The sequence below is a fragment of the Papilio machaon genome, chromosome 10 (assembly GCF_912999745.1).
Source record: "Papilio machaon chromosome 10, ilPapMach1.1, whole genome shotgun sequence".
NCBI lineage: Eukaryota > Metazoa > Arthropoda > Insecta > Lepidoptera > Papilionidae > Papilio > Papilio machaon.
The window spans coordinates 7,991,262-8,005,526 of record NC_059995.1 but is presented as its reverse complement, the minus strand read 5'-3'; the positions used below and the strand labels follow the sequence as shown (position 1 = coordinate 8,005,526).

The 14,265-nt window shown below is 31.9% G+C and overlaps 1 protein-coding gene across 1 annotated transcript in view; it reads left to right on the top strand.

Annotated features, from left to right (window-relative positions):
- The first annotated feature begins 6,944 nt into the window (after positions 1 to 6,944).
- LOC106718225 (probable chitinase 10) overlaps positions 6,945 to 14,265 on the top strand; it is a 64,435-nt gene continuing 57,114 nt past the window's right edge. The window contains exon 1 of the mRNA XM_045679566.1: positions 6,945 to 7,209. Coding sequence (XP_045535522.1) covers positions 7,207 to 7,209 — 3 coding nt within the window. The 5' untranslated portion in view covers positions 6,945 to 7,206. The remainder of the gene's footprint in view (positions 7,210 to 14,265) is intronic.

Genomic DNA, 14,265 nt, shown 5'->3' with positions numbered 1-14,265 from the left:
TTTTCCTATGCGTTCCCTCTGTCGATTAAAGGTCGGCAACGCATCTGCAATTGCGTATGTCTATTGGCAACGGTCGCTTCGCTATTCTGGCGTATTCAGGTGACCGTTTGCTAGTTTGCCACCTTATGAAATAAAAATGTATTCAATTTATATCATAACCTGCTTATTATTTATACAGATATAATTATATAAAGGGAAATAGTAAAAATATAAGTGAAAACTCAAATGTATAAATCATGTTAATGTAATTTAACTTATAATTTACAGTCATTTTTATAGAGATCTGACCCTTGCTCGTGGACTAACAACACGTTGCAAGATGCTGGAGATGATATGCTACGACTGAAAACAATTCGGGAATTCTCCCTGTAGATCACAGACTCCCAAACTTTTAATGATCTATATTTTCTTGAACCTTTCAAAAGCTTACAGGTTTTGGTGTCTTGTTGATGCTCTTCTACAACTTTGGAAAACTTAATTTTATTTCACTGCTTTAGATTATTCAGTTAATACTGAACAAAAAGCGTAAACTTTGTCATCTATATATATAAAAGAAAGTCGTGTTAGTTACACTATTTATAACTCAAGAAGGGCTGAATCGATTTGACTGAAAATTGGTGGGCAGGTAGCTTAGAACCAGGAAACGGACATAGGATAATTTTTACCCCGTTTTCTATTTTTTATTCCGCGCGGACGGAGTCGCGGGTAAAAGCTAGTCTTATATATATAAAAGAAAGTCGTGTTAGTTACACTATTTATAACTCAAGAACGGCTGAATCGATTTGACTGAAAATTGGTGGTCAGGTAGCTTAGAACCAGGAAACGGACATAGGATAATTTTTACCCCGTTTACTATTTTTTATTCCGCGCGGACGGAGTCGCGGGTAAAAGCTAGTCTTATATATATAAAAGAAAGTCGTGTTAGTTACACTATTTATAACTCAAGAACGGCTGAATCGATTTGACTGAAAATTGGTGGGCAGGTAGCTTAGAACCAGGAAACGGACATAGGATAATTTTTACCCCGTTTTCTATTTTTTTATTCCGCGCGGACGGAGTCGCGGGTAAAAGCTAGTTTATTATGTATACTTGTTTTGCATTATATTGAAGTGTAAAATAGTACAATCTATTAAGTTCATATATACATTCAATATCTAATGCCTAATACAACCGAACGCCCCTTAATAAGTTGTTACTTTTTTTTTACCCGACACAGACTCAGAACCTTTCACGGCTAACCGGTCCGTTTGACTTCCTGTCCGTACTAAATGTCGACATATATCCGCCTACGAATGTCTACTCTTGCGACATGTTACATGCGATTTCTATGATATATTATCATAGTTTCTTGCATAAGACATATGTTTAGTAAACGGATATGTGTAATACTACATTGATTTAATAAAACTAGAATGAAATGTTCTTGTTTGAGGGAATATTAGTAAATGTTTTTTAATTGTTCAATTGGATTGGTTTAAGTGAGCCGTAGAATTCTATTATCCTGACGTAAACATTATTGCTTTCTCTTTTTTCCTTTTGACACAATTAAATTATGGATTACATTATGTATTAATTCAAGTACGAGGCAGTGAAATTCTACGGTTATATATAAGCAAGCACCTACCAGTTACATTCTATCAAATTGTTTCCTCAAATCTTTCTCTTTTTACCAGTAGAATGAAGCAGTATACAACCAAATTACGTCGACTGTATATGTTGAAGTTAATAGTTAAATGTTGAACATTGCCTTCTATAAAATATGCCAATGTAATTAATTTAAATACACGGACATCCGCTATATCAACTTCTCATTTATACAACAAGCTATCAATATGTGTCCTTTATTAATTTTCTAATGTCTTTCTTTATATACACTTCCCGAACAATTTAAATGTAGTTAACGAGTTTGCTGCCACCTAAATGGAGTTAACACTTTTTCTGCAAAGTTTAAGCGCTCATTCCAACGGGCACTTTTTTAACGCTGCGTTAAAACTCTGCGTTGACGGCTCTCGAGCTACGAACGTTTTAAAATCACTCTTGTTCCGTTTGCATAGCGATTAAAATGCAACACTGTGCGATAAAGCGTCGCGTTTTAAAAGTTACAGTATGAACAGATTTGGAAATGCGTTTTGATTTATTAGAACCCTTTTTTAACGCGCGTCAGAAAAGCGTCTGTGTTAATGATGGCTATATGAGTTTTAAGTTATTTACTAAAGTAATTATAACAACGATAACTATAACTGAAACTTACATTTAATAATAAAGATTTAAGTATTCTTTATGTTTAGATTAGGTCTTTCTTTAATTACCTATTACATGAGTTAATTTATTTATATGTTACAATCTAAAACTTTTACGTTTGGATTGATTTTTTGATAGAATGTAACTCCAGAACGGCTTGATGAGTCTGGATGAAATTTGGTATTGATGTACAAAATAGTCTGGAAGAAAACATAGGTTACTAATTAAGTTGTTTTAAAGACTGAGTTTCGGGCGACTTTTAGTATAGAATAATTTTAAATTAATTACGCAAAATGCAAATATGTGATCATCATCAAGTCGTAAACCTATTCTTTTACAACTTTCATTTTGAAATATGTTTTGTAAAGTTTTATTCGTACGTTATCTTTTTTATTTGAGAGTTACAAAATGAGAATGGTATGCGCTTGAGACTATTAGCATAAAAGTAAAAAAAGACAGTCGAATTGATAACCTCCTTCTTTTTGAAGTCGGCTAAAAATTGAAGTTACGAGACCAAGGAATTGTTATTGAATATAGTATAAATTTATGGCATACGCAGGGCTGTGACTAAAAGAACTACCAACATTACATTTACAATCAGTTATTGAAAACAATATACAGTCAGGTGGGGAAGTTGAATGAGTGTTATACTCAATTTCTGTGACCTTGTCTATATTACTTTATATATGTTTTATAAAAAAAATATTTTATTCAGAACTAAGACGTGAAGTTTCGTTTGATGAGTGTGCATGGTGCTCTTCCCACCATTTTCGTGTATGGGAACGATGAGAAAGTACACATAGGAAGGGAATACTCGTATATTCCCTTCGTGTGGGAATCCTCCGTCGATTAAAGGTAGGTAATGCATTAGCGGATGTCTATGGGCAACACTCGCTTATCCATTTCGACGAATTCGGGTGACCGCTTGCTCGTTTGCTGCCTTATAATATAAAAAATATCTTTTCATTTATGCTTCTGTGCATCGTTTGTGTTGTAATATAAAAACACAGACAAGGTTTTGCGATTTTTTACTCATATTTATTTTATCTTGTTAAGTTAAAATTTAAATTTTACAACTGAAAACATTGTATATGTAACTGAAAACAGTTCGTTATGTAAAGATGCATCGATGAAATCTTATTACATTTGTACATAAAAAGTATTTATATATAAAATAATTGTTTCAATGCACCGTTTGCAACAGCACCGTTGTATTAAGGTCAATTGCAAAATGAACCGAGAATGGTGAAAGTAGTCCTTACACGCAAATATAACTTGAACTCCCCCTACCATTTCGATGAACGAAGTTTACCTCATCGTAGACGATTGTTATTAAGATCGGAGCTCTAAGTTTACTGGTCGTATTGCATATCGAATAGCTTAAGTAAAGGTATGTCTCGTTTGCAGTTATAATTGTATAGATAAATCTAATCAGATTACGGTACTTTATGTTAAGACTAGCTTTTACTCGCGACTCCGTCCGCGCGGTAAAAAAATAAAAAACGGGGTAAAAATTATCCTATGTCCGTTTCCTGGTTCTAAACTACCTGCCCACCAATTTTCAGTCAAATCGATTCAGCCGTTCTTGAGTTATAAATGGTGTAACTAACACAACTTTCTTTTATATATATAGATATTAACTTTATTGGAGGTGATACTTTTGTGAAGAGAAGCTTCCTTATTTTTAACACCCTGTATGGTTCATTTATGATTATAATTTGGGTTAGTATTTATTCTTCAGTATCATAATAAAAAGTTACTACAACTATGATCTCTCTATACTTTTTATACTCTATATTATCGGCGCATCTGTCTCATAGGTCAATCTATCTTTCGTCTTTACAGTCGTCACTCCCTTCTTAGTCATACAACCTTTAATGAAATTCATCCAATTCCTGCAAATAAATGATAAAAAAATTAAGATTCTGCACTTTCTATGTGCCATTGGTGACACAGGTTTTTGTATGTTAGCAAGAGAAAAATTACTATTATGAATTTCTAGTGAATAAATAACGCATCAGGTCAAATGTGAATGTATGTTGTAATAAAATTTGTATTCATAAATTTGTTTTATACTATGATAATGTCAAGTCAATTGAAATATATTAATGCAGGACAACTAACACATTTTCGAAACATATTTTTTTTACAACAAAAACAAGTTAATGAATGCACTTTCGCGAGTTAAAAGGTTAAATAACTTGCACTGGATTAAAATTGACAAAAAACAACACCTGCTTTAATTTGAATTATGAAATATAAATGACAATTATGTAATGAGTTGTTTCTGTACCTACATTCGAAAATATCAACACTTGTAAGTCTCAAAGTATTAAAATTATACACAATTTTTGTTTTCTTCAAAATTTCCACGTGGTTCAAATATTTATTTTTCCAATTTAGATATTTCGGGAGAGATTTTTCAATAAGTTTTCCGAAAAAATTTTGTTTGTGTAGATACATAAAATATTGACCTAATAAATCACGACTTAACGAGAATTATTGCACAGAACAATTTTTTTATAACTCTACTATATAAAGAGTCAATCTTTTCGAAAGATCGATTGATTAATTTTATATTTGTCGATTAGAAAATCTGTCTTTAATAAAAAAACATAGTGATCAAAATAAAACCCTGACCACTCACAGTCCTGTTAAGTTTCCTTTAACATTTAATTAGTGTTTATTGTAACTTATAAGGTGAACTTGCGAAATATTCAATCATACGGCAGTCGTTGAAAAGTGAAAGTGGAATTGCTTCCGACACAAACTGACAGGTACTTACAATATGGCCGCCGAAAATGGCGCGAAACATTCCTGACATAACTGACGTATGAATTATGTATTTAGTTCACTTTAGCTTGGGAATTACGATAGTAAATACACGACGAATAGAACATTATTAGTGAGGTGAAACTTTTATAACTGCTCGATAGAAAGACATACGTTATCATATTCAGAGTCTTTTAATGGTCACTAAGAGAGGCCCTTAGTGTAGATTTTGCTAAATGTAGATACCGATTAGATAAATAACTGCTAAGTTACCGTTAAATGACATTATACAGGGTGTCCGGGAATGAAGTGAACAATGGACTTCCATAGATTCTTTGATTTACTGTAAAATAATTTGCAAACTCTAGTCCTCTAGCTCCCATGCGAAGTAACATTGAAACCTAATTGTCCAAAGGGATTTTTTCCCATTCATTCTATGGGTTTGATCGATCGAAACACCCTATACATTTACATACTCGTCGGTTGCGGATATTTTTATCCTTGTGTCGCGAAGTGTGTTTTTTATCTTCCATTACTGATATTAAATATATTTCGTTTTGAATTTATCCGAGATTATATTTTATAGTCATATAGAAACATCTATCCCAATGAAAATTATATCTGGTTTGCAGAGAAAAAGACCCTTAAAGTAATATTACAACAAGGAAACGATTAGTTGAGAGATAAATAAGAAATATACGTCCGCACTGCTCACACATACGGTGACATTCGTATAGGGTGAAAGGAAACGTGCGTAAAAATGTTAACACTTTGAGAAAAGATTATACGAATTGCTTGATCGCATGATCTTGATATTTTACATCGAGAATATATAAGAAGACATCACGTTATGTATGTAATGTGGAAGGAATGTTGTTCATATTTGCTGTAATGTTTCACAGTCCTGTCTAATGGAGCTCCGAGCATCAGTTCCAGTAGGGAAGTTTCGACTGGAAATTTGAGTTTCAGAGCGAAATTGGAGTTAAGGTTTAATTTTAGTTTGTAGCCTACATCCGCTACTGCGTTAGTGAGTCTATGTATTCCAGACAATGCTCTACATCTATGCTAAATTTCATCGCGATCCGTAGAGCCGTTGTGGTACCTTCTAACAAATATCCATCCATAAATTCAAACTTTCGCATTTATCATTTTAGTAAGATTTTATGGCAAAGACGTTTTTGATAATTTTTTCCATTTGTTAATCTTAATTTGTGAAAATGAAACCTTAATTTATTCCAAGAAAAAAATACCTGTTCTAAAAACAAAGTTAACGACTGAATTAATTAAAAAATAAGTTCTCCTTTTTTTGGCGAAACAAACAGGATGTTTTATTATTCCCAAGATTAAACACCGAACCCGTTTATTAGCTCGACGAAGGTTCTAGGGTAACGTGAAATTTAATACCTTACAACGGAGCGAAGAAAATATTTATAAAAAGAATGCCTTTTAATTAAATTACGGTAGTATATTTTTAAATAAATTTTGCGGCCAATACTTTCTGCATTATTGCGTATGGCAATATTCGGGCTTCTTGATTTCTGCGTTGTGTTAATTCACATGTTATAAGATTGGAATTGTCGATTTTATTACGTGGGGTAAATTGTTAGAAGGCATCTTAATATGATATTCTAGTCAACTATGAATGTCAGTCCAAGAAGAAGGATTCAAAAAATATCATGGATCATAGATTTCTCAGTTCGAAAATACTTTTTAAAATTATTATTGCCACCTTTTTTCATTCAAATAAAGAATGTCATAGCATGTTCATACATCACACATTTAAATATATCTGAAGTAATATTCACTATTTACACTATAACTTTCGTTTTTAATTCCAATTAAAATTCAAGTCAAAGTATCAAGACAGTTAGGTCCAGCGATCGTCGCACACGCACACCTTTTGAATCGGTAACGTGGGGCGAAACGGCGCACTTTCGGCCGAATATTCAGTCCATAAGCGTCTCTCCACCGTGACAGACGACAGGACAGACATGTTTTTTGTGTAGCGACAAAATTATATCGACTTTTCGAATAGTTTGTATGACGTGGTGAGATTTATTTTTTCCAACGACGTGGTTTTCGTATCGACCCTTGTTTTTGTGCGCGACTGTACTTTGTGTACTCTAGTGCGAGTTTAGTGGTACTGGAGATTAAATAGTTACAAGTGAGCCGTTTTTGCGGAAAACGGAGAAAATGGTAAGCTTAGCGGATTAAAATATTTTTTTTACGATAATTAAAATGTATAGTTATTAAAATATATGGATTAAATATTTAATTTGTTGCGGAAATGCCAGTATTTTTTTCTTCAATGTTATGTCACAAAAAATAGGAATGTTAATATTATTAGTTTCTATTCAATTTATAAAATTATTACCAAACGCGGTTGTCCTTGTGTGAATGCGGATATTTATTTGAATTAAACATTAGGTGTCATTATTTTAAAATATTTTCTTTGTTACTAGCTGATTTTAATTGATGTATATTCAACACCATAATGGAGTTTATTAATTATTAAAAAAAAAATATTGGCGAACAAAACCAACTTTGATTTATTAAAATTAGCCGAATAAATCTATATGCAAATTGGATTCTAGAAACTTGTTTCGACAGTTATTTATATATAAATAGAATAAGCAAAGACGACGAGCTTTATTTTATACAATCAATATAAACAAATTACTACAAACTAAAGTTTTATTTTAAAAACTATTTTCGCTCGCGTTGAAGTCTTTTGTATGAACGCGTCAACTTCAACGCGCGCCACATTCTGATAGTAGAATAATGCGCGTTTGATACAGTTTTTTTTTTTTGTAGTAAATGTGAACTCATTTCAAAATATCCAATGCAGAATCCGGTACCGGCGTCTGACATTAAAAGCATCGAGCTGCCGCTGACAATGAACAAAAACTTAGTTTCACTAAGAGAAAGTGGCGGACGAACGTCTGTTAGAAATCGCAATCGTACACACGGCAACTACATATAGCGGAGGAACAATGCGTACGAATTTTCACCTTATTCTGAGAATGTAAAAGCCATTTCGCAATAACACGAATTAGGTATAGTAAGAAAAACAAGTAATTACTTTTTAAAAGTTTGTTTGTTTTTTACAAATTTGATAATTCAATAATGTCTTTATTTTTGTCCCTTTATTGTTTGTCATATTATAAAAAGTACGCGTGTAAAGTGTACTTGCATTCTAAATCTCGAAGTATTTGAAAGTTACATTTATCAATGCAACTTCATTTTTTTCTTTGTGTTCGAATTTTAAATCCCACGGCGACCTTCACCTAATTACATTTTAATTACTGCTCCATATGCAACAGAATATCAGAGCCACATCTGTTAATTTAAATAATGGTGCTTATAACTTTTTCGGATCGAATCACCAAGTTAAAGAAATAACTTGAAGTGTGCACAAATTTTATTTCATGAAAACACAAAGTAATCTTTTAAACTTCTGAATTTAATCATAAAAAATAATATAACAGTTTTTTATTTAAGTTAGTAACTTAAATTCAGATCAGACGAATATTTTTTTCTTAGAAAAAATGTTAAGCATTTGGGCTAAGCTATTTGTTTTACAAAACAACATAAACAAAGAACAGTTCTACGACTTGGCCACTTTAAGTAGCCGTCTGGATTAAGTTGGCTGGCAGGAATTCAACGCAACTTAAGTTCTACGAACCGTCACTGCTATGTTGACAACATATCCTTGGTTTAAAGTTAAACAAATTGCTTTAGTACTGCGAAACTCGTATAAAAGCGACGAACAACTGAAACACACAATACACCGAGTTGTTCTTTTTTTATAATATTTGAACTTGTGACAATAAGGGGTTTGTTTTCAATTTCTTTTTGCTAGCAATTGTGTTCATAACAAAAATAAATTAAAGCATAATGTAATTGTAATGCAGAAAAAAAGATAGTATATTTTTTATTAGTGTTTTGTAAACTTCGGTTATGTTTCGTTGAGATGAAAAAGTGCACTGCTATTTTGCGATCATTTTTATCCCAACGCTTATAACCTGATCATCTGGTAATGTTATGGAGCAAAGTTTTGAAATATTTCGTAATTATTAACAATCAATGTAAAGTCAGTTAAAAATATATTCAACTGATAAAATTATACAACAGTTATCTTTATGCCATTATTATAAAGTTTTATTTTGTATAACTTTCTAAATATCCATAATCCAAAGCAAACAATTACCTGTCTAGTCCGAATCAAATTCAAGAACTGGATCATAACATCTTGGTACTTTAACCTAAGATAACGGGATAAGTACTTCCCTTAATTACTAATTATCCAACACCTTAGGAACAGCGCAATCAGAACATCTTACAAGCACTGTCGCAACGTTTAAAACAATACCTCCACAGTAAAATGAACTCTATCTTATTGGGACAGAGTTCATTTTTGTGTAAGTTATCTTTGTTAACCACAGACTAAGTATTTTATCGTGGGGCTTACCGTTAACCAGCGCGTTATCCTAACATTACGATCACTTAAATGCAATCGTTCCCGACACTATAACGGTGATATCTTTCTTACTGGACTCATGCACTCAACAGATTTATTTATTTTTTCTTTTTATATTATAAGGTAGCAAAGAGGCAAGCGGCCTGATATTGCTAAAATTTTAAAGTGAATGCTCGTTTTCGTCGTTTTTTTGGTGTTTTCTTTTATTGCACTCTTTTAAGACACGAGAAGTTAATTTGTACGGGTTGGGTTTTATGTAGTTATATCTAGTCCATTATGTATCTAAATACATAATTTTGCGTACACAAGTTGCGTTGCGTTAACTAATCTAAAAGATAATTTAAATTAAAAATGTTACGTTAATTTTTGGTTGCAATGCAATAAAATATTCGTAATATCATAAAGTTATATGAAATGTAGATTAATGTAGAAATATTTATTTGTAATAACATTTAAGCGAACATACTACAGCTTTCTACAGTACAACATTAGCATATATAGATTTTTGTAAAAACATAACCTTTATTTTTGATTAGTTTCTAGATGAATAACTGTACATCGTAAGGAACCGTTCACTAACTTGTTTTCTAATGAGTTGATATCTTCGAAGCCCATTTAGATAAATACGAAGACAAATTTGTATATTGATAAAGTGCGACAAACTTATATGACCCGGTGAGAAAGCTGTTAAAAACCTACTTCGACACAGAAAATGACACACACAAAATAGGTATAGTCTCACAAGAATCTTATTGCTGTTTTTTGATATTGGGCACCTACAAGTTTTAAGGGTAACTAGTAAGCATAAGTTTTCTAACATCTTCCGAAAGTCGTCCTTGTTGCAACTGCAAGCAACTGATTTGCAACTTATGACCTGACTTCTCGTAGTAATTCCTTACTATTTAAATTGATACATCCAAAAGCATTAGCAAATTAACCTTCATGTCATAACATTATGCCTGATATTTTTATGGAATTTCGTAATTATGAAAATGGCAACATTAAACCGTGCAGCTGCAGCTCCCTCATTGGTCAACATGACGCTGTCAAGATGACATTGTTAGTTTACATATTTTCCGACTGCTATAATATCCTTGTCCGGGGGGCGCTACTGAGCTATAACAGTTTAGTTTCAATACCACCGGGTCACATATGTTTATTGGTCTATAGGTTTATCAAACAAACAGGTCAATAGTGTGATGTGACCTTTAAAATAGAAAACTTCACGAATATTTAGAGGGCAAATAGGCCTTGTATTTAAACCTTAAGCAATGCTAATTGAATATTGAGTGTTACCTTTGTTTATGAATTGTATGTTATCGTATATTTAGTGCAAAAAGGTCAATGTTACACTATTTAGGATAAATTTTAAAACTATTTAACCGTAAAGAATATTTGAAAGCTGTGAAAACTTAAATTATGCAGATAAATAAATGTTACACTTTAAGAATATCATTATTTATTAATTAAGACAACGATAAACTTAATTGATGAAAACTAAATTTCGATATAACTAGTAATTAAAGTATAAACAGGATGTTCAAATTTAAAACATAAGAAAAGAAAATATTCTTTAAATTAGAAAATGTGTTACTTCTGCACGCAGAATCGTTGAGTGGCCTCCCTTATTGAATAATTTGTATAAGAAATCATCTCTTTATAAATGCTAGAATCACGATGAAAACTTTCTGACCTCTGACTATAAGCGAAAATTAATGTTATGGAATTTGCAACGCTTACTTCTGGTCAGTCCTTAAGCAATAGCCAGGGGAGCACAGAAGCGTACAAGACACGGCAACACCCTTTCATGTCTCAGTTTCGACACGAGTTGTTACGCAATCCACCACGTAACGAGGCAAGCCGGGCGAATTGCCCAAGCGAGCAAACCGTCACTTGAACGTTTAGGTTAGCTATGCCTATGTTTGTTGCAGTTGCACACAAACATGACTCTTTAGATTGAGTTATAATAATAAAAAAAATAGTGCAATAACTTACAGTCATCGTGGTAGTAAGGCTGTTAGTGTAAGTCTATAATAAATTAGCAATTGTCAGCGACTTCGTCCGCGCGGAATTAAAAATGTTATAGCAATATATATGACCTATGTCACCCGGGGGTATTGTTGCCTTCTAACAGTGAAATAATTTTTCAAATCGGTTTAGTATTTTCAGAGCATATTCAATGCAAATAAACAAATATTTCCTCTTTATGGATAAAATATATTTTTCTTATTCTCAATCATGCTGTAGGCTAAAGTAAATTCATGAGCATGTAACTTTCATGAATGACGTGTCGGATTTTGCGCAGTATGAGGTGTCACGTTTAAGTCACAAGTCAGGAGCGCCGGGCTTGTTAAGCTTCGTTTTCACCGACTGAACATTCACGGCTCGTCAACCTGGCTGACGGAGCATCGTCCGCTGTGTGCGACACATATTATTAGGTGGGTACTGGTAAAAAATATACAAATGCAAAGAAGAATTTAAATTCGTCTTTATTTCTTAACTCTAAAGTTCTTAATTTTCTTGTTTTGCATATAAACTACAAGCAAATTGTAGGCAAAGTATTTCAGAACGGCGTATATTCATTATATTTACGATTGTGTCTCCTAAAATCATGAAATCCAATATTTTTTTTGTGTTGTTTTATTATTATTTCTAATCGGGACTTATTTTGCGAACCTTACTTTCGATAATTTGATTTTCCTCTTAAGACATCACACACATGTATGTTGATGGATAATGAAATCAATTGATTGGTGTACGAATATATATTTATTTCTTTTATTTAATATCACGGCAACGTTAATAAATTCTGACATTTTTCTTCTTATATTTTTTATTCCAATATCAAAATCCTTTTCTTTATGTAGTAGTAAAATGAAAACTTGTTCAAGTCTTAACTTACAAATTGAAGGTGGGTTTCCATTGTACAGAAACGCTACATTTGTACAGAAAGATATTGCTATCATTATTTAGTTAAGAGATTGATAAGGACGACAATATTGTTTTGTACAATGTTGACAGTGTAAACCTTCGGCAAATAATAAGTATAGTTAGATAATTCATATATATTATAAGGCCTTATGGAACTCTTAAAAACATTACTCGGAGTGTTGCAAGAACTTTAATATTTTTTCCAATTTTGGTATGTCCTAAATATCATAAGGTATTTCTACGTCTTATGCGCAAGTTCTAACTTATTTTACACTTCAAATATAATGCTAAACTGTTGTACATTTAACATTCAAATGTTTTGAAAGATCCCTTCAATTTTAAGCTACGCAATGTGAGAAAGTTTACTAATATTATACAAATTGTTATCTGTAATATTACTCTCATTATTTAGATGGACAAAATTTGTTTTGTTATCAAAGAATGTTTTGTTTTATAATACAAATACTAAGGAATACGGTAGAGGGACAGTTTTTCGTCTAACTTCTTGCTTCTTTTACATTGTGTTTAATTTAAAAGGTAGCCTTTTGGTAACTCTAAGTGTTGTTTTTATATTAACACGTTATGACTCTGAGTGTAACAACAGAGAATAAAAATAGGATATTCTAAATATAACCTCAAAATATTGACTGACTGATATATGGATGTGTGTTCGTGTTATTACATCAGTCGTTATCCAACTTTCCTATCGTATTGAAGGAAGTTAAGACGTATCTTTTTGCTAGCATGTAACTGTGCGCATCTCTTCCGTGTTTTTCTGCAAGTTTGCAGCAGATAGCTTACTTAGCGTGCTCAGTCTCACTTAAGTTACGATTTCAAACGTTGAAAACAATGTTAAATGTCGTATGAATAGTACTACAATAATTATAACCAGTAGTACTAAGATTCCAAATATTTTGGTACTAACTTGCTGTTCTCGCAACTTCCTTTACGTGAAATTTAAGAACAATTTTTTTCATTTATTTGCTTATATTATGAAGTAATAGTAATAGTAAAGTAAATTACCTGGCATTACCTCGTAACAAACATCCATCCATTATCTATTAAAAACTTGAATAGATATTAACAATATACATTCTAACTTGTTTCGAAAGAGCAATAAGTCTTGTTTATAGGTTCATGACATTTCGCCAGACTTTCACAACCCACATTTACGAGACAACTCTTGTGTTCAAGTACTCTAATGTCGATTTAATATTAGTCTTGTCGAATTCACAATTTTATTAGGAAAATATAATTGAAATAAGGTATTTGTTTCATTTTCACAATGTTATAGCTCAGTAGAAATAACTATTTATTTAATTTAATTATTAAGTACTAATTTTTTTTTTTTTGATAAATTAATTTAAGTTGATTTTGGTTCCAATTATAATAAAAGAAGAAACAATATTCCAGAATTTATTTATACTTAAGCAGGAAAACCTTTTAAAAAGTTCTCCATAGCTGTAGAAAGACCTCGAAACCTTACACCTTGTACCCGTTGTCGTTGAGAACAAGATAGTAAGGTCACTTAGGTATGCTAGATAACATAATATGCATGAATGGAATTATAATACTTTCATATGTGACGTTAAGAGAAAAGTGACTCAAAGAAGCGTGGATATCTACTGCTAAAGCACTAGTTCATTTGACTTTTATCTCATTATAAATTGACATATAAATAATAAATAATTTCGACAGTGGAGCGTGAGACGCTTACAAATCAATACGTTAAAAATTGATTCAAAACAAAATGGTATTATAATTAAACCTGTTTACTTTGCTCGATCACTTCTAAGTTAGCGATTAGATCTTTCAACGTTTTTAAAATATAACTGAAAATT